The following is a 19,242-nucleotide window of genomic DNA, read 5'->3' as shown; positions in this document are numbered from 1 at the left end:
AAAACCTTCTATACACACATACAGCAATAGTGCAATTTTCCTCAGCTACTCACCTTATACTTCCTCCATTTAATTAGCATCCGGAAAAGGAACTTCTACATCCAGAACTTAAAATACAGCTGGCATGAAGTGGTTGCAATGGAGTGGCTGGTTCAAGAAGTCCGCAACTTCAAATGCTTCTCAACCCACAATCTTTAACTTCTTATAGTAAAGACCTCTCTTACTATATAATTAATGTTCCAAGACACATATAGACACTAAAATATACAGATAACAACCATTTATACATCTCAGGTTTTACCTGAAAGCTGCTCGAGCCAAATCATTGGCCGTTTTGGCTCACTATCCCATCACACTCAACTCTGTTTTTGGCCCTCAACTGTAGCAGCAGGACTCGTAGTTCTTGCCTGCATCGAACACAACAAAATCTCTTCAACATAACTTGAATAGTTTGTTGTTTTAATAACATTCAGAATATTCACAATCCCAAAACTTCTCTCTCTCTCTCCTTCTCCCTCTCCCTCTCCCTCTCCCTCTCTCTCTCTCTCTCCCTCTCCCTCCCTCTCTCTCTCTCTCTCTCTCTTTCTCTCTCTCTCCAGGTTTATGTGAGAACAAAAGATAACGACTAATGTCAAGATGGGATCATTCCCCCCAGTAAATTTTGAAAAATTGATGTAATTTATTAATGCCCTATACTAATGCCCTACTTATAAAATCATATCTATTCTATTTGTCCCTAACAATAAAAGTTACTCCGCCACTGGACTGGACCCTTCTTGTGCGCTTTTTTTTTTTTTTTTGGCTAAAAGTCCCTTCTGGTGCTAAGACACCCTCGAGATCAAAACCCTGCAACAAGTAATCATCAATTAGCAAAATTAGTTTTGCGCTTTCCTCTAGTTGTCATAAAGATAAAGGGACAGAAACAAATCAAGCGTTGTCTAGAATAAAAAACTGCTTGTGGTAAAGGGTTAATTTCGTGTACAATAGTAATTATCTCTACACCAAATCACAATTACCAAAAACAAAAAGACAATTAGAAAATACCTCGGATTCATTCGCTCGATGCCAATATTCCAACTGCCCATGGATAAACGTCACCGAATGTATACATATGCCTTTTTTATATAATAAGATTTTAAAGATTAATGAAGACAAATTTTTATTAAAAATAAAAGAAAATACAAGACTTTTTTTTGTAAAAGAAAGAAACAAGACATGAATTGTTCTGTAGACCAAAACAATTAGGTTTTATTGTATCTAAAAACCAAAGAAACAAGCATGACTTGGCGAATTAAAAAGAAACTTCTCAAAGTGATCAACATGATCAGTCGTCAAAAGCCCAACTGTTTTCTTTGCGAATCTCTGCTTCTTCCTCGGGTGTGAGGTCGTTCTCGATTTTTAAAAAAGTGCGAATCTCATCAATAGTTCTGGTTTCGATCACATGAGCAACTGTTTTGCAAGTGAGAGTCCGAAGGCTTTCGATGTTCAGATGATAAGCAGCAAGAGTCAGGTTCAAGAGCGTGGAGTCATCCATACTTTTCGCAAACTCAGTGTCCCAGTTCTTGAGCTCCTCAGAAGAGTCATCACCATCACCATCGACGACGACGTGTTTCTTGCAATACTCGATCACTTTGACGAGGATCTGGCTGGTGACGTTTTCAAGAGGGATTTCATTACCGACACAGCTATCTTCAACCATGTGAGTTATGGTCTGCGACTGGAGAGCCACCGCTTCTTCAACCTCAAAGGTCTTGCCATCTGAGCTCTTCAACACAATCTTCTTCTCCGACATCGTTTCTTGTTTGTGAGGAGATTAATGAAAAAGGTTTGGAGTTAGGATACTTGATGTGAAGAATGACACATGTTGGATAAGCTTTGATTACTTGAAGCCCAAGAAATCTTTAACAAGTCGGTTAAAGATAAGAAGGGAATATTTCTTTATTAGTTTAGGAGTTATCTAATTCTATTAGGAAAATGAAAAGTGTTAAGGGAAGATGTCCTTGCACTATATAAATGATCTTAATGAAGTTGCATTAAGATTAAGAAGAGTAAGTTGAAAGATTATTGTTCTTAGTTTTTGAGTGAGTTTTCTAAACAGCAATAAAGTATTCTTTCCACAAAGTTCTTAAAGTGTATGCGATTATATTTGGTATCAGAGCTTGAGTTAGAAGCGATCCAAACCCTAGTCGTATAAACATGAAGATCATTCAAAACATAGAGATGGGAGACCTAGTTCTGGTGGTTCAAAAGGAATCGACACCAACCTCTATCCAATGTCCCATGTTGACGTCAACTAACTACACAGTATGGGCCATGAGGATGAGGGTTTTACTGCGAATCAACAAGGTGTGGGAGGAGATTGAACCTGGTTCAACCGATGCCAACAAGAAAGATATCGCAACAGGGTTATTGTTTCAAGCCGTTCCGGAGAATCTGATCTTGCAAGTCGGCGAGCAGGAATCTCCAAAAGGAATTTGGGACGCGATCAAAGCACGGAACCTCGGAGCAGATCGTGTCAAGGAGGCTCGTTTACAAACCCTAATGTCCGATTTTGAAAGATTGAAGATGAAGAAACCGGACACAATAGATAGATTTACGGGAAAGTTATCGGAGCTAGCTTCTAAAGCAGCTTCTCTTGGCAAAACTATTGAAGAAACAAAGTTAGTAAGTAAGTTTCTTAATAGCTTGCCAAGAAACAAATTCATCCACATTGTCGCCTCACTTGAGCAAGTCTTGGATTTAAAAACCACAAGCTTCGAAGATATAATAGGGAGACTCAAAGCCTATGAAGAAAGAATCAGTGATTCAGAAAATCACGAAGAGACACAGGGGAAGCTGTTGTACGCAAACTCGGAGCAACAAACCCGTTATGGCTCAAGAGGGAGAGGACGTGGAAGAAGAGGCAGAGGAAACAGAGGACGAGGCAGAGGAGGAAGGTTCAACTCGAAGGATCAATCAACAAACCAGAACGATCAAAGCCAAGGGAAAGAAAATAAGGATAGGCCGAAGATAATTTGTTATTGATGCGATAAGCCTGGACACTTCGCCTCTGCATGTCCTGAAAGAACACAAAGAACTGAAGAAGCAAATAAAGTGGAAACAGAAGAAGCATATGCTGCACTTTATATGCATGAAGTGGTGTTCTTAAACGAGGAAAAGCTGATTCCAAAGAACTTTGAGATCAACAAAGAAGAAGATGGGGTCTGGTACCTCGACAATGGAGCAAGTAATCATATGACGGGCAATATTGAATATTTCTCTGAGCTCAATAAGCGCATCCAGGGTAAAGTAAAATTCGGTGATGGTTCTTGTGTGGAGATAGGAGGGAAAGGATCCATCCTGTTTCAAGGCAAAACCGGCGAACAAAGGCTTGTCATAGACATCTCTTACATTCCAGACCTCAAGAGCAATATCCTAAGCTTAGGACAAGCTACAGAAGTAGGCTGTGATGTAAGGATGAGGAAAGATTACCTTACTCTCAGAGACCCAGGTGGGAGACTACTGGTGCGAGTAACTCGAGAAGCTAACAGACTTTACAAGATAAAGTTGAAGATGGGAAACCAGCAAGTTTACTCTCAAAGGTTGAAGATGAAACATGGAAGTGGCATGCACGGTTTGGGCATATAAGTTTCAAAACACTGAAAGATATGTCTCAACACAAGATGGTCCATGGTCTACCTGCAATACGAGAAGAAAAGGAGCTGTGCGAGTCTTGTCTGGTCGGAAAACAAGCTCGACAATCATTCCCAAAGGCCTCCACGTTCAGAGCTTCAAAACCTCTTGAACTACTTTACGCTGATCTGTGTGGACCAATAACACCACCAACTATTGCCCACAACAGATACGTATTTGTGATCATCGACGATTTTTCAAGGTACATGTGGACTATCTTGATAAAAGAAAAGAGTGATGCTTATGAAAGATTCAAAGCAATTAAAAGCTTGGTGGAGAAGGAACAAAGAAGATCGATGATCTGCTCAAAGTTTAATCCCTAAGCTACTCTGCAAGAGCACAGATATGCAATTGTAGTATAACAGGGGTCGAACCACAGAGACAAGAGATTCGCACAATAAACTATCTAGGCTTGAATTACGCTAAGCAAACACAATGAATTTAAAAGCAACAATGAAAGCAAGACGGTTGTAAACTCGATGGAAAAGAATTAGGCTCAGGGTGTTTCTCAGGAAATCAAAGTATGCAGATCAATCGATTAGTCAGGGTTCAGGTTTAAGCACGGTTCTTGAACTCGAATCACAGAATTATAATTAACCAACTTCCGTTGTGAGAATTATCTAAGTTAAAATCATAGAATTCCAAATTCTTTTGGAAATCCTACAGATTTAAACCAGCTTTAATGCACAAGTTCGATATGTTCACAAAGCAGCTAAACCAAATTCCTTTGCGAATAGCTACTTTGCTCACCTAAGGTTCTTTCCAATTATTCAATTACACTTCCGTGTCAATCAATTAACCTAAGATCTAAGTTCTAGGTGGCCAGTCCAGAATTAGATTTAAGAACAACCTATGGTGAAGAACTAAATAGATTATGAACCCTAACTAACCAATCAATCTAACATCTAATGAAATCCTTTATGAGAACCCTAAACCTAACAAGCAAACTACTCAGACATGGAGATTGAAGCAATAAACATGAATGAATAGATTGCAGAAAAGAAATAATAGATTAATAAACAGGGGTTCGAAATCTTCTCTCTCCGGAACAGAGTTTCAGACTTGTCTCCCCAAAAACTCTCAAAAATAAAAATTCTCTCTAAGAAAATCTAAGATATCGATATAAGGTGGCTAAAAACCCTATTTATAACTTAAAAACACGTTTTGGGCTTCTTTGTAATTATTGGAGACTTTTGGGCCCAACTCCTTCAAACAGGAAACAAAATTACGTTTTCCTTATTTCTGCAACAAGTGTCGAGCGTCACTCTCCATGGTGTCAAGCAACACTAAAGCACATGATTCATCCTTCATGAATTTTATCCTTGTTTAGCTCCAAAGTGCTCCAAAATCACCAATTAAGCTCTAAACATACCTATGACCTGAAAAGACTCCAAAAGACTCGAAAGACACTAAAAAGACTCTATAAATAAGACTTATACCATGGTCCAAAACCATAAAAACCATGATATATCAACTCCCCCAGACTTAGCATTTGCTTGCCCTCAAGCAAAGAGAACACCAAATAAGAGAAAGAGGTTTGAAAACACGGAGACTCAACCTTTCACTGGAAAACATCAATTTTGACCGATCACCATGCAACTCAAATACTGCTTCATCATTCCAAATCGAACCACCATGTACTTCTCCACAGACATTCACAGCTTCCCAGATTAAATCCAAAAAATTCCACAACATTGTCCATAAACCCTCATCGCTGGGTCTCACTAATGATTCAGATGCCAAGAACCTTCTAGACTCTTTCCCGTACTATACTCAAACAAATCAGCCTTACACACTGGTACTTTTCTCTCCCCCAGACTTATTCTTTTCGCACACTCATCATCTCTTTTTTTTATGGTGTATACACGACAAGGTTAAAGCTGTGAGTACTGATGGTGTTTGCCATCGAGTCCCCGAGTTGTCCCCTTACCTTGTATCAAAGGTTTTCAGCGAATAATGGGGCCATAGGAAACTTTCCTACCCCTCGCTTCCTTCCTTTGTGTGATCATTCCAACTTAGAAGTGAAATAATGGGATCCTTGGAAATTTTCCTAGCCCTTCACTCCTAAGCGAAAATCATCTCAATTTTTTCGCCTTTTTCTTTCTTTATTCACCTTTTTAGCTCGTCACAGGGAGAGAAACACCAACATTAGATTTCACACAGGCTTTCATTTCTCAAGTATGAACGAGGAATCAAGCTCTATGAACATCAGTCACATCAAAGAGGTAAAAGAAAGAGTTCATAAATTAGCTCAGGTTAGTGGATTCTGTTGGAAACATGGATGCCTCTAGTCAACTGGTCAGCCTTTGGATTTTTCATTAGTCGGATCTAGACTGAATCTGCAGCAGTGGTCACTTAGATGAAAGGTCAGTACAATAATTCCAGGAAAAACATCATAATCTCCAACAAGTTTTGACTCAAAAACGTTTTGACACGACTGACTCTTAAGAAAAACAAACACAATGTCAGCAACTACCTCCCCCAGACTTAAACAACACTGTCCCCAGTGTTATCTAGTCCGAAGTTGGTGAAATAAAAGAAAGGAAACAGAGAAACGCAGGAAAAACAGAGAACTTACCTGGCTGCAATGATGGTGTCGAGCGACACTGATGATGGTGTCGTGCGACACTTGTTCTTCTCGTACCAAATTGCAGCAGACCACTCTGAATTTCTGGTTGAGAAAATTGCTGAATGGGATGTTTTTAAGTTTTAAATTTGAGGAATAGGATGTTTTGAAAACCATAGAAGGAAAGGGCTGTTTTTACTGTTTGTCTTCCCACAAGGGCCCTTAGGCAAATTTTATTTTCGGAATTGCCATTATCAAAGTAAAATAACTAAAAATTCCTGATTAAATCCGATTTCGTAAACCGATTACACAAAATTATCAACCGAAGTCCAATATCATAAACCGAAGTAAAACCAAATGTATAATTTATCGACACCCCAACATTTGAAATAAAAATTTAATTTGGGATCCACATCTGGACGTCGTCTATCTAGCATCTCCGGCAACCCATCTCCGATTAGCCATCCGATTTACCGTTGTAACGGCGCGGAAAGTAAAAAAATCGTTAAGGCGCAACAACACCGTGCCTCCGGTGTCGAGGCGAGTGCTCTGGAGTAACTCGAAGACAGCTCCGACGGACCACTCGCCCATGCCGCCCGTGCCACCGCGACGGAGTGACCGGGTTGAACATCCCATTCACTCGAGTCGTCTGAATCCACGCCGGCGGTGTAGAGCCAAAGTACAATTCGCTCCTCTTCTTCTAGAATGGCCTGCTCAGAATTCTAAAAGTAAGTTACATTTATGAACTTCGACCTTGTCTGAACTGTACTGGCGGTTTGTAATTAAAATTAAGATTGAAACGGGGCGCTGATTGGCTTCATTTATGTATTAGCGGTTATGAACTGTAGTATTTATGTCTACATATTGATTTCAAACGGTTGGATTACTCTTATATCATAGAGAATCAGTTACAGAAGTTTTTATAGGAGAGCATACGAATAGGGTAGTTTTCCCAGATATATGTTCTCTCTTTCGAACTCCTTCGAACTCCTTTCCCTCAAACATTTCCCATGGGTTTGCATTTCACTGTTTATCCAGAATACTATATCTTCTCGTGCATTTTGGAATTGTTGTTTTCATTAAAATACAGGAATGGAAGACGGAGAACCTTCAAATACAGGCATGGAAGATGGAGAAACTTCAAATAACCTTTCGGAAAAACTACCAAAAAGAGTCCTCGGCGATGGTTGCTACCCCGTTGGTGCTCGGTTGAACATATATTCAAAGGCCAATGTAATTGGCCTCCTTGTCGAGGCGTTAAAGGGTACTGAAGATCTTGAGAAGCTACTTCATTCCCAGTTTGGGAAGTTATTCCATCTACCTGTTGCAAGATGTTGCAACAGCGCCAAACTTGTCCATGCCCTTCTATCACGACAACTTGTGACCACGAAGAAACACGAGATTTGGTTCCTCTTTGGTGGACAGCACAGAAGAAGAAGAAGAAGTCGGAAAAACAGGAATCTGGAAAGACCTGTTCGGAAGAGCGAAGGCTATGAACGTGTATGATGTGCTTGAAATGCTAAAGGACCCGGATCTACCCCGATGGAAACGGCTTCCATTGGCCCTAATCGTTCTTGTCGACGGTGTTCTGTTTTGCAATAGCAAAAATCTAGCCCTCACCGAGAAATACGTTGAGATGTTGAGTGACTTGGATAGGATCATGCTGTATCCATGGGGGAGGGTATCCTTTAACAAAACAGTATCTCGTTTTCAAGCTCCCAAGACAATCACGGATGCTGAGAAAAGGGAGAATCCTGTAACACGATTGCGCCGTCAACTTAAACAGAAAACCAGTGCATGCTATGGATTCCCTCTATCACTACAACTCATGGCCCTCCAATCTATACCAATGTTGGTTTCCAAAATTCCTTAACCTGATAACTTGAAGACATTCCTTGAAGATCCCGAAGGCTGTCAAAACGTTATCACACTGTTGCATCTTGGGGACATACATGCCGTGGAATCCGACCATCTGGTAAATTATTTGTAGTATTATATTTAGTACTATTTGTAGTCTTATTTTGTAGTACTTCTCTTAAAAGATAAGTGCTCTCTCATTTTGGTTGGTAATTTTGCAATTGTATTTTTTTGTCTTAGTTGTCTGTGAAACAAATGGTAGTGGATGATGGTGAGAATGACCAACAAAATGAATTGCGTTGGGGAGATGAGGTAGAGGATGCCGAAGTTGCATTCATGCAGGAACTCATGGCCGAGGGGTACAAATTCACACTTTCGGATTTTGCAGTGGCACCGGCAGCTATCGTGGATATTAGTGATGCGGAGGACGAGGTTACCAATGAACAGGAACCTGAGCCATCCACCCGACCGAAAAAGAAACAGAAAACTCATCAAACTGAAAAACGTAAGATGCAGAGGAAGAGAGGCAGGGGCAAGAACTCTTCTAATCTATCGGAAGATGAAACACCTGAAAGTGGACAGATTAAAGATCTTAAAAGATGGATAGTACTTCAGAATACTTTGCTCCTTCGTGAGATTAAGACCGAGTTGGACAAGAGATTGGGCGTATACCAAGAGGACGAAGAAGATGACGATGTACACCAGTCAAAAGAAGATGGGGAACAAGATGACGAAGGACAGAATACAAAAAAAGATGATGAAAAAGCGGATGAAGATGAAGACGAAGCCGAAGATGGAGGGGCACAGTCTAGCGTACGCCATAATGATGGTGTACACCCCGAAGATGGTGTACACCAGAAAGAAAGAGATGATGAAGAAGGGACCTCTACTTACTACGGCGGGGACCATTATTCTCCCAGGGACCATGCATACTTGAAGACTCCAAAAGCTCCGACGATGACCCCTGAACCGGGACAAGCCAATTCAGGAACAACTCGTCCACCTTCTTACTTCGTCATTCCGGATGAAATTCCACCTTCTGGCCTCAACGAGGTGAGCTAATTGTTTAGTCAGCAGCTGACTCTATTAAGTTTCATAACGTGGGTGTAATGTGCTATGTTTTTTATGACTTATTCAGGTGGATGGTGGTAGAACAAATTTGGTGTCAGGCCCCTTAGTAGTCTACAAACCTCAGACTCCTAACCCATTGAGCTACGCATATAAGAAACATGAAGCGCAGACAGATGCACAGGATGCACATGTCAGACATTAAAGTTGTTCATATGATATGGATGTGTATACAATAGTGTTTAGGTATACGCTAGGTATACGATTGATATGTTATACGCTTTATTGTTACTGTGGTTTGTAGGGTGTGGCTAATGAGGACGACTCAAATGCGGGGAAAGATTACCATACTGCGCCTGAGGATGCAAGTGATGCTTCGCAGAAGACCCCTTGTACTCCAAAACCCCCACAAGAAGTTGAGGAATCGTCTGGTGTAAGGAGAACAAGTGGAGGAACATGAAGAGGAAGAAGAGGTAGAGGAACAGGAAGAGGAGGAAGAAGTAGAGGAAAACGCCAACGTGTACGGTCGGACAAGATTCGAGATATTTACACCGCTGATTCAAAGGTGAAAGCTCTATTTGTATCCAGATCGAAAGCTGCGTACAAACCACTCGAAACAGTTGACCAAGACCACTTCGAGGCATTTCAGGAGTTATTATCGCGTGAAAGAAACATGTAAGTTATATCGTTTTGGAAGCAATTTATCCTTAAACTTTCATTCTAATCAATTACCAATTTCTCTCATTACAGCGACTTTTGCATTGTCACTGGTCATACTGTGAACAATCAATTCTTCCTACAAATTGCGAAGCCTACTGAGTGGGTTAACACGATGGTAAGTATATAGTTAGTACTTACTCAATCTTTAATTATCTGTATTATATGTTATTTATGTTTTGTTTTTCGTCAGCACATGCAAGTCATAATGGCCATGCTTTGGAGACGTAGAGGTGAAATATACTTGAAAGACAGGGTAGCATTTGTAGACACCTTGTTCATATCCATCATCGGCAACTACTACAACGATTTCATATCGCGAGACAAAAATCTGTATGACTGGGGGAAAACCATTCAGGGCATTGTATTGGGAAAACCAGCAAAGTGGGCTAATCAGCGGCAGAGGCAAATGTTTGTACGGGTTTGTGGACGTTGTATACGTCCCCATGAACTGGGGGTCTGAGCATTGGGTGGGCCTTGTAATTGACTTTAAAACGGGCAACATAAAGATTTTGGACTCATTCATCAGTCATAATGATGAAGCGGCTGTGGAGCAGTATATGGCGCCCGTGTGTCAAAGTATGTCATTTATATTGAAGCGTTATTTGGATAGCAAATTAACGGAAGGCCTACGCACCACCCCTTACACATGGAGTCGTTTGGAGGGCATATATCAGAACAAAAGATCCGGTGACTGTGGTCCATGTGCGGCCAAATTCTTAGAGATGCATGCTGCAGGCCTTGGAGTGGAGGATATGGGTTTGATAACGGACGATGACGTTGACAGGTTAAGGGAGAAATACGCCATGGACTCATACGAAGAGTTTGTCGGGAATCCGGCTATTGCCAACGCTTAGGACGAATGTTGAAGTTTAATGTTGAACTTGACAATTTATGCAAGGGTTATTTGTTGGATTATGTGTTTGATAATGTTTAGGATGTGGGTTTATTTGATAATTTATATGCTTATAATATTGTTTACTTTACTATCTATTAATTGGTGTGTCGATTATTTAATTTGCTTATAATTTAGTTTTTGGGTATCCGTACACCTAATAGCGTTTAGTTGTACACCAATATGCATCAAATGGGAGTACATAAAGAAAAATTTGTTTATACTTCACATTATTTTAGTATTTATTAATTGTTGTGTGAATACCTTGTTCCCGGCTAAATATGTACCTGTACACCAATATCCATTTAGGTGTACATCAACTGGGTGTACAACAAGGAAATTTATGGTTTATCCACTAATTTTACAAACTCATTTACAATCTTAACGGTAACCGCATTTAATGTATACGGTCATTTAGTGGGCTTTTTTAATTATTATATATATGCAATATAAAGAACCGTTCCGCTTCACAAAGCCTAAACCGCAGTTATTCCATCTCCATAAACAACCGTTTTCATCACAATTGAACCTCACAAATTAACTATGGCACCAAAGAGAGGGCGATGTGATGCGGATATCCGTGATTGTCAATCCCCTCTGATGGCGCTTCCCGACGAACTATTGGAGAAGGTTCTCGCATACAGTTGTAACTCCGTCCAACAAATTTTCACACTGAAGCAAGTTTGCAAACGGTTCCAGGCCTGCACTTTAACCAACAATTTTCTAGCATCGGTTGATCCCGTGGAATTGGAGATGCCTATTCCCGAAGATTTCGATATGCCTTTTATCGCGTATTGGGAATTTCCCAACTTGTTGAGGACGATGTATGACGCACGCAATCCTGGTTTGTTGTTCATGAAGGGGATGCAAGACTACTTCTGCCGTGGAGACAAATGTGGCATAAAACTCATCAGGGAATCTGCAGATATGGGATACGAAACTGGTATTTACATGTATGGCATGTATATGAAAGCAGTGGTCGAAGACCCCGTGGGTTTAGAGTATCTTTCAAAACTAGGCAGGGGGGCAATGAGGAGAATAATTCAGAAAATTATTGATGGAGGTGAGCGTGGTTATGTTAATTTGCCAGAAGAGTTCTCGAGGAGGAGATTTGAGACTAATGCTCAGTTTGCCACACTTTGGTCTTGTCGCTGTGGTGTTGCCAATGCTCAACTTGAATGGCATGACGAATTGTTAAAGGGGCCAAGCATGTGCACGTCGTGTTTCTGGGCACAAGAAACGCAAAAGTTCTTCGTATTTGTTTGGTATGCAGCGCGTTCTAGGCCGTCAATGGAAGAATGGTGACTGATTGGTGCAAGTCAACCAGTTTCGGTGTGTACACCTGCGTTGTGTACACCTTGGTGTGTACACCTAAGTTGAGTACACCTCGGCGTTGCTGTTATTTCGTACTTTAAGATTTAAAATTTTATTTAGCCCTACTACGTATGTATGTATGTAGGTGTACTTTGTTTTGCTTTCTATCTATGGATACTTTAATTGTGCTGACTTTATCTAATTTCAGTGGGTGGTAGTGCAAGTTTTTCGAGAACCGTTCTCTTATATCTTTAAAGTCTCAGTTTACCTCTCTGTGTACGCCTAATAACTATAAAAAAAAGAACACCTCAATCTGGACTCAATATGTACACCTAAATTTGTACACCTGAATGTTACAGTTATCACATATTATATATTTGAGTAAACAAACAGCATTATCTGTTTTCAGAGAATTTTCGGAGAACATGGATATACAGAAGACATTATTTATTAAAAGCCTTACCTTACCTATTTCTGTACGCATATTTTCAAAAAAAATTCATGATTTCGTCTATGTGGACTCAATCTGTACTCTATATCTCGGTTAACGTGATGTTGAGAAAACGTCTGTAATGATGACAAGAAATTTATTTTCCAACAATTATAAAAGGGCTGTCTTGTTAATGAAATTTCGATAATATCATAAATAGTAATAGTATTGTCTCAGAAATCATAAATGTACTGTGGTATATCAAAAAGTACATTAAAGCATTCATCAATAAAGTTAATTGGTGAAATTTGCTTTGATTTGGTGATTCTTTGTATTTATTGTGGTAATTTAATTTTGCCGGTAAACGAAAAGACACATTTTCGTCTCTTTTCAACGTCTCTCTTCAAAGACAGCTATTCGGCTCTATTAAAACCGCACTACCTCTTTAAATTCAATCCCTTCACCGTAACTGCCTACTTAGAACCATCATAACTTCCTCTTTCGTACCATTTTCAATCCTTTCTCCTCTTCCTCATTCCATTTTCTTATCTTTTCTCTTTTCACCGAAATAAACGATGGTTCCAAGGAGAAACATAGGTGGTGATGCTGATTTTTCCTATCTTCTCTCACTCCCTGATGAATTGCTGGAACAAATTCTGGCCGCTACAAACCCAACTATAAGGGAAATAGCCCGCCTCCGTGCTGTTTGTTCTCGTTTCAACCGTATCGGCACAAGCAAGGGTTTCTATCGAGCCATTGATCCCGCCAAAATCGTGCATGAACAAGCGGCGGTTCCACATTACCCAACGATGATGAGGAGATTCCATGACGCGGGTAATCTAGGGGTTATTTTTGAGAGGGGGATGCAAGCCTACTTTTTCTTCCACGATGGTGAAGGCGTGGAATTGATAAGGGCTGCTGCGGAGGGAGGCTACGACCGAGCCCTTTTTGTGTACGGGATGTGGCTCAGAGCTGTGCCGAAAGACTTCGTCCGTGCAGAGGAGTATTTGGGTAGGCTCACGGTGCAAAACCGGAGGAGGATGAGCCGGTTGTTGCTGGCCGACGTTCCACACAGATGGAATTTCGATTTGCCAGTGGATTTCACTGAGAAAGCGGCTGCCTTTCATCCGAGATTCCTTGCGCTGTACACCTGTCACTGCGGGGTTATCAATTACTGGCTCCAGTGGTTTGCAGAAGACTTTAAGCAGCCAAAGTGCACAACCTGTTTCTGGGCCCAAGAGACCCAAAGGTTCTTCCGCTTCATTAGGAACGTCGTTCCAAGCTGGTCGTTCATGCTCGATTGGTGAAAGCCGTAATCTTAGTATTTGCTTGCATTCGTGTCTCTTTAATTATTTATGTTGTCTAAGTGTTCCAAACTACAACTGATGTTTTTCAAATTGCTTGTCTGCTTTCGGTTTTTAGTTGCAACTCTTACTTTTGTATAAACATAATCTAAGGAGAATTAGAAGTTGATTTTATGATATTTATGGTACTTATGTTCGTAAATGTAGTAATTAATCATCAAGCTCTTAAAATGTTTTGTATCAACATGAAAGTGCCAGGATATCATTTCGTCTAGGGCAGTAATTAATTATGTACACCTCTTCACTGTAATTATTTATGTACACCTATTACCGTATACCTATAGACGTACACCTACTTACGTATACCTAAAACCGTAAACCTAAAGACGTACACCTACTTACGTAAACGGGGTCAGATATAGATTGGAAACGTAAAACAGGTTGAAAATATAATAACATTACACATTTTTAAAGAACGATGAATACTGGAACGTAAACGTACACTAAAATTGGTATACGGGATCGTAATCGTACACCAACATTGGTATACGTGATTGTAAACCCTTTTTTGACATAAGGCTGTTAAACATAAGGCTGTTATAAAAACGTAAAACAGGTTGAAAATATAATAACATTACACATTTTTAAAGAACGATGAATACTAGAACGTAAACGTACACTAAAATTAGTATACGGGTTCGTAAACGTACACCAACATTGGTATACGTGATTGTAAACCCTTTTTTGACATAAGGCTGTTATACATAAGGCTGTTATAAAAACTTCATATTTATTTTACAAACAAGCGACAAGCGAGCATAGCACATCGATACTAAAACATTTTTGCTATGCGTTCTGCCGAACATCTAAGATAACAATTTTCACATGTAACAATATAATGCACATTCTCGTGATACACTTCGCACGACGCAGAGTTGTCTTCATGAATGAGACTAGGGTACCTGAACTTTTCCTTGTATGTATGTTTATTACGTGGGCAAAATGACCAGAATAAATCTACTATCTCTGCGGCGACTTCAAGAATTTCACGAGAATCATGAGGATAGTGGTACATGAAAACCATCTTAAGAAGTTTTTTCCCTCTGTTAGGGCGACCCACGCACATTTGCAAAATCGCACAGCTGTAAGTCGCATAGACGTCTGATGGCACGAGCTTATTTAGCATCCTGATGGCGGTGTAGATCTTCTGCTCTGTTGACACGAACCTTATAGCTTCGACCAATATGGCCCGTGGATTTCTCGACGCTAAGCAGCGCAGGAATAAAGGCCGATATACTCCACCAGGGTATATCCGAGATGGTGTGTCATGCAATGTCCATAGGTATGCTGATCTGAGTACTTCCGCGCTATACGCAATGTCTCTACCACGGGTCCCGGCCAGAATAATCGGTCCAAGGTCGATGCAGTCAGACTGAGAAACTTTCTTCACAATGATTTCGAAAATATGATCTGGTAAATCTGGTAAATCTGGCATTTTTTGGGAAGGTTATAGGGTTTGTGTAAGGTTTGTGTAGGGTGAACTTTCTGCGCAATGTTATGAAACTATATATTGAATTCCATGGGTAGTTGTTGTTGAGAAATAGTTAATGGTAAGACAATTAGTGTGTAGTTGAACAGAAGTAATATTACAATAAGTTTGTGAAGTGATGTTTACCAACTACAGAAATTAAAGAAGTAGTTACATTGTTACAACTAGTTAAGTTGTTAGTAGCTACTTGTTACAACATCAATCGTCAAGTGATTTTCACTTAGTTTCCACCTTAAATTTATTACAAAATTAAACAAGCACTTGCAATTTAAATAATTAAACTAAATTAAATATCTTATGCGCAGAGCCGTGCATTGTAGAAGGCAATACTCGCAGTCTGGTGTATTTGAGCAATCGTAATGGTCATCTACACACTCCGATATAGGTTCTTCTTGTAGGGTGATGGGGAAGGACCAAAGGCTACCCCACGGATCTTGAAACGGCCCCAGTGCGAACTCCCATACGTGATGTATAACGGCGTGCGCTAACAGCTTCATTTCATAAGCCGCATAAGGGACGTGGTGAGTGAATACATAGGTGAGGAGTTGTTTAGCCCTTCGTGGACGACCGACGCAAATTTCAAACATGGCACATGCGAAAGTAGCATGTTTATCACATGGGACAAGTCGGTTAAGCATTGTAATCGCTGAATATAATCTTTGCTCACTCACGGCAACTCTAATGGCTTCAAAATAAATAGCTCGTGGATTATAGGCGCCAAGACAACGCTCAAAGAATGGGCGGTAACGGCTCCTAGGGGATACGTCGAGCGGTGAGTCAACCAATCGAGAGATGTCTGCAGAGCGTAACACGTCGTCGGTGAACGCGATGGCTCTTCCACGTTTTCCTGCGCGAATAAAGGGGCCAAGATGATAGGAATCATCCTTAGCTAGTTTCTTTACTATTAACCCTAAAACATCATCGTCTAAGTAGTGCATTGTTGTTTCAATTTGGTGAAAAATAAATTTGATTCGCTTTATTTGTAGACAAGGTGGATAGATATATAAATGTCCTAATTCGTGGTTGGTATACAGATAAGAGCCATTTCAATAACTGCTAAACTGACCCCAACACGTCGCACTACATTATAAATGTAACTACTAGTTTCGGGCACTTTAATAAAAGAGAACTGACCATTATTCTAAAAAATTGGGGGTACAAAACGGGTAGGTGAAATATTTACTAAAAGGGAGTACACTATTATATTATTTTCAACCGTATAATAAATTCTCCACCTCCCAACCACACACCAGTGAAGTCCATATATGATGATTTTGCTTTGTCTTACCAAAACTTGCCTCCTTTCCAGTGAAAACAAACCTTAAACCAAACATAACAAACCCTAAACCAAACATGTCGCTCCCAGACTTGCCTGATGAAATTCTTATCGAAATCCTCAAGAGGCTCGGCAGTGAAGCATTTTGGCGACTCGGACCATTTATGCGTGCTGGAAAGCGCACCCTCCGGCTTGTTTTCACCGACGATGTCCTCAAAGCTTCCAACATTTATGCCCTTTGCTGTGTCCCCAACGACATATGCCCTGGAAATGAAAGACGCCCATTCTTTCTGAGATGTTTGGCGAGTGGAAACCCTGAGGCAAGATACTGGGAAGGCCTGAGACTTGCAACAAGAGGCGCAGATCTCATTGCAAGTAGGACCATGCTGGAACCAAATGTTCCCACCGACGCTCTCTCGACCCTGGCGTCCGCCATGTTCAGCGTTTGCTTGGGTGACCCTTGTTCCGCAAGCCAAACATTGCAACTGTTGGCAACGCATCACGGAAGTCTACAGTCAGAGCGCGTGCGACAATTAGGTGAGGAGTTAATTCTTAAGATTTGATATTACGGAACTGCATACATGGATACGTACTCAAACTCATTTTCATATCCAAACGACGACGTCATCAAGCTGCCTGATTGTGCATTTGATCATTTCGAACCTGAGATCCGAGTACTTTGCAATGGTTGCTTCATATATTGGTGTGCTAGGCGTATCTGCGAAATGCTTTAAAAATAAGTTTATGCTGTACACCTTTGCAAGTGTACACGAGAATGTGTACACTATATGAAGTGTACACATATATTTCCTTTTTAGTATGTAATGAACAATCTTTGAATTAATATTCCATGATTTATGTTTCATGAAATCGTTGGACAATTTATGCTTCGACAATTTATCAAATCCAAAACATAAAAACCACAAAATGATATTAAAAAGTTAATATGAAGTCATAAACTTCCCAACCAACTACACGCTAACAAAATAGAGGTCTTATTTTTTTCCTAAACAAAATACACAATTCAACAAACATAATTAAAAGTACAATTAAGGAGTTTATGCTCCTCCGGCGTGCTCCACCGTCCACGCAAGTGCAGTGTTTTCAAAAGCAGCCCTGTCTTCCACGTAAATCCTAGCAATTTCTTCAACAAAAAAGTGTCCTTCGCCTATTTGGGGGGCAGTAAACATTTGGTGTATTTCCGTCAGTACCTGATTACATATACATGTAAACACAGGTAAGTCCTTATTTAAACGGAATTACTATATTATATTCCCTAAAAGACAATAACGATTTATTTCTTTCATGTGTAAAAATACATTATTGATGCTGTTGTTGGTCCTGAACTGAGTTGGGTTCAACATCTTCAGAAAAATGTTCCCATAAGTATTAACGTTTGGGTGATACACTTTTGTTTTGAACATCACCTGAAAAAAATCAGTGTTATTAGTAATTGAAATCTTTATTGACTAAATCTTAAACCCTAAAAATACAGCAATTTTAGAGAGCAATCATATGCTTCATTCCTTACCCTAGGTGGCGCGAAAGGGTAGTCAAGCGGAAAGTGAATGTCTACTTTGAAAACACCATTCTCATAGGGTGAACCTTTAGGCCCCATTATGATAGCTTCCCAGTGATACAAGTCCTCACCCACAGGTCCTAATGAAATCGGCAAACCACTAATTAGGTAGACGATGTAAAAGACTGACCCTGTAAAACTAAAACTTAACTAATGCCCTATTTTAAAATTAACCATCAAATACCTGTACTGAAACATGGACTGTTTTTCCTCTCCACTTCCTTCAATTGCAATGAGATCACTTTCACAGAGTACATGTTTAGAAAGTAAGTAACTTTTGCTGTTATTAACTTTTGCTATTATCGGAAACTTGTTTCACTGAAGAAGGCAGGGGACAGTTTTTATAGAGGACGACCGGAAAAACATTATAAAGTAAAGAAGGGAAACGAGTCGGTCAAATGGTGCAACAGGTTTCAAAAAAGGTACTTAACTAGTTTTTGTCGTTTCCAATTTGATTTTTTTGAACTCAGACACTGGTTTCATTATTGCGATTTTCAAAATTGTAATGACTTGTTTTTTTAAAAAACCGTTTACTCGTGTTGTCCTGTCCTACAATTTCAATTCAAAGACACGATCATTGTCCGTTTTCTATATAATGTTTTCTTTCTCTGCTATAGAACCATGTCTTTAATAATTATTTTCATCCAGAACCATGTCTTTCATAAAGTTTTCTTTCTCTGCTATAGAACCATGTCTTTGATAATTATTTTGATCCAGATCCATGCCTGTGCTAATTATTTTGATTCCTTAATAAGATAAAGCCTAAAGCCTTCATCGTAAACCCTAAGCCCTAAACCCTAAACCCTAACCCATAACGTCCATAACATAGATTTATATGCTAAACCATATAAATGTAAACTTATACATAAGCCATAATGCAAATACACTATATGATGTAAACTGATTGATGTTGTCCACCATCACAGTGTACACAAACAGTGTCCACCGTCAAGGGTGTACACGCTAGAAAGAAACCCGAAAAACATAGCAACATGTCCACCGTCTAAACCCTAAA

General features: G+C 39.9%; 4 protein-coding genes across 4 annotated transcripts; 2 read left to right on the top strand and 2 right to left on the bottom strand.

Moving 5' to 3' along the window:
• Positions 1–1,324: 1,324 nt before the first annotated feature.
• Positions 1,325–1,792, bottom strand: LOC18011459 (SKP1-like protein 13). The gene has a single exon (XM_006393279.1). The coding sequence runs from the start codon at positions 1,790–1,792 to the stop codon at positions 1,325–1,327; it is 468 nt and encodes a 155-aa protein (XP_006393341.1).
• Positions 1,793–2,196: 404 nt separating this feature from the next.
• Positions 2,197–3,024, top strand: LOC112082943 (uncharacterized protein PHLOEM PROTEIN 2-LIKE A7-like). The gene has a single exon (XM_024150664.1). It carries the CDS (start codon positions 2,197–2,199, stop codon positions 3,022–3,024), a length of 828 nt encoding a protein of 275 aa, XP_024006432.1.
• Positions 3,025–7,330: 4,306 nt separating this feature from the next.
• On the top strand, positions 7,331–10,737 carry LOC18011458. The gene is made up of 10 exons (XM_024150663.1): positions 7,331–7,545; positions 7,664–7,994; positions 8,127–8,213; positions 8,336–9,148; positions 9,234–9,356; positions 9,468–9,589; positions 9,752–9,838; positions 9,914–9,998; positions 10,074–10,301; positions 10,390–10,737. The coding sequence occupies exons 1-10, from the start codon at positions 7,331–7,333 to the stop codon at positions 10,735–10,737; spliced, it is 2,439 nt and encodes an 812-aa protein (XP_024006431.1).
• A 6,969-nt stretch (positions 10,738–17,706) lies between these two features.
• LOC112082942 (ubiquitin-conjugating enzyme E2 28-like) lies at positions 17,707–18,484 on the bottom strand. The gene is made up of 4 exons (XM_024150662.1): positions 18,412–18,484; positions 18,180–18,307; positions 17,968–18,075; positions 17,707–17,859 (listed from the first exon to the last, which is right to left on the bottom strand). The coding sequence occupies exons 1-4, from the start codon at positions 18,482–18,484 to the stop codon at positions 17,707–17,709; spliced, it is 462 nt and encodes a 153-aa protein (XP_024006430.1).
• Between the last annotated feature and the right edge of the window lie 758 nt (positions 18,485–19,242).

The sequence above is a fragment of the Eutrema salsugineum genome, unplaced genomic scaffold (genome assembly GCF_000478725.1).
Source record: "Eutrema salsugineum unplaced genomic scaffold, Eutsalg1_0 scaffold_7, whole genome shotgun sequence".
In the NCBI taxonomy this organism is placed as follows: Eukaryota; Viridiplantae; Streptophyta; class Magnoliopsida; order Brassicales; family Brassicaceae; genus Eutrema; species Eutrema salsugineum.
This window is presented reverse-complemented; position numbering and strand designations above follow the sequence as displayed.

Bases quoted from the DNA above. Each gene is read 5' to 3' on its own strand.
- LOC112082942 (XM_024150662.1), bottom strand. From the start codon at position 18,484: ATGTACTCTGTGAAAGTGATCTCATTGCAATTGAAGGAAGTGGAGAGG. The intron at 18,076-18,179 runs GTAAGGAATGAA...GATTTTTTTCAG, and splicing joins ACCCTTTCGCGCCACCTAGG to GTGATGTTCAAAACAAAAGT. The intron at 17,860-17,967 runs GTATTTTTACAC...ATATGTAATCAG, and splicing joins CCAACAACAGCATCAATAAT to GTACTGACGGAAATACACCA.
- LOC18011459 (XM_006393279.1), bottom strand. From the start codon at position 1,792: ATGTCGGAGAAGAAGATTGTGTTGAAGAGCTCAGATGGCAAGACCTTT.
- LOC112082943 (XM_024150664.1), top strand. From the start codon at position 2,197: ATGAAGATCATTCAAAACATAGAGATGGGAGACCTAGTTCTGGTGGTT.
- LOC18011458 (XM_024150663.1), top strand. From the start codon at position 7,331: ATGGAAGACGGAGAACCTTCAAATACAGGCATGGAAGATGGAGAAACT. The intron at 9,590-9,751 runs GTCTGGTGTAAG...ATTTGTATCCAG, and splicing joins CCACAAGAAGTTGAGGAATC to ATCGAAAGCTGCGTACAAAC. The intron at 9,999-10,073 runs GTAAGTATATAG...GTTTTTCGTCAG, and splicing joins CTGAGTGGGTTAACACGATG to CACATGCAAGTCATAATGGC.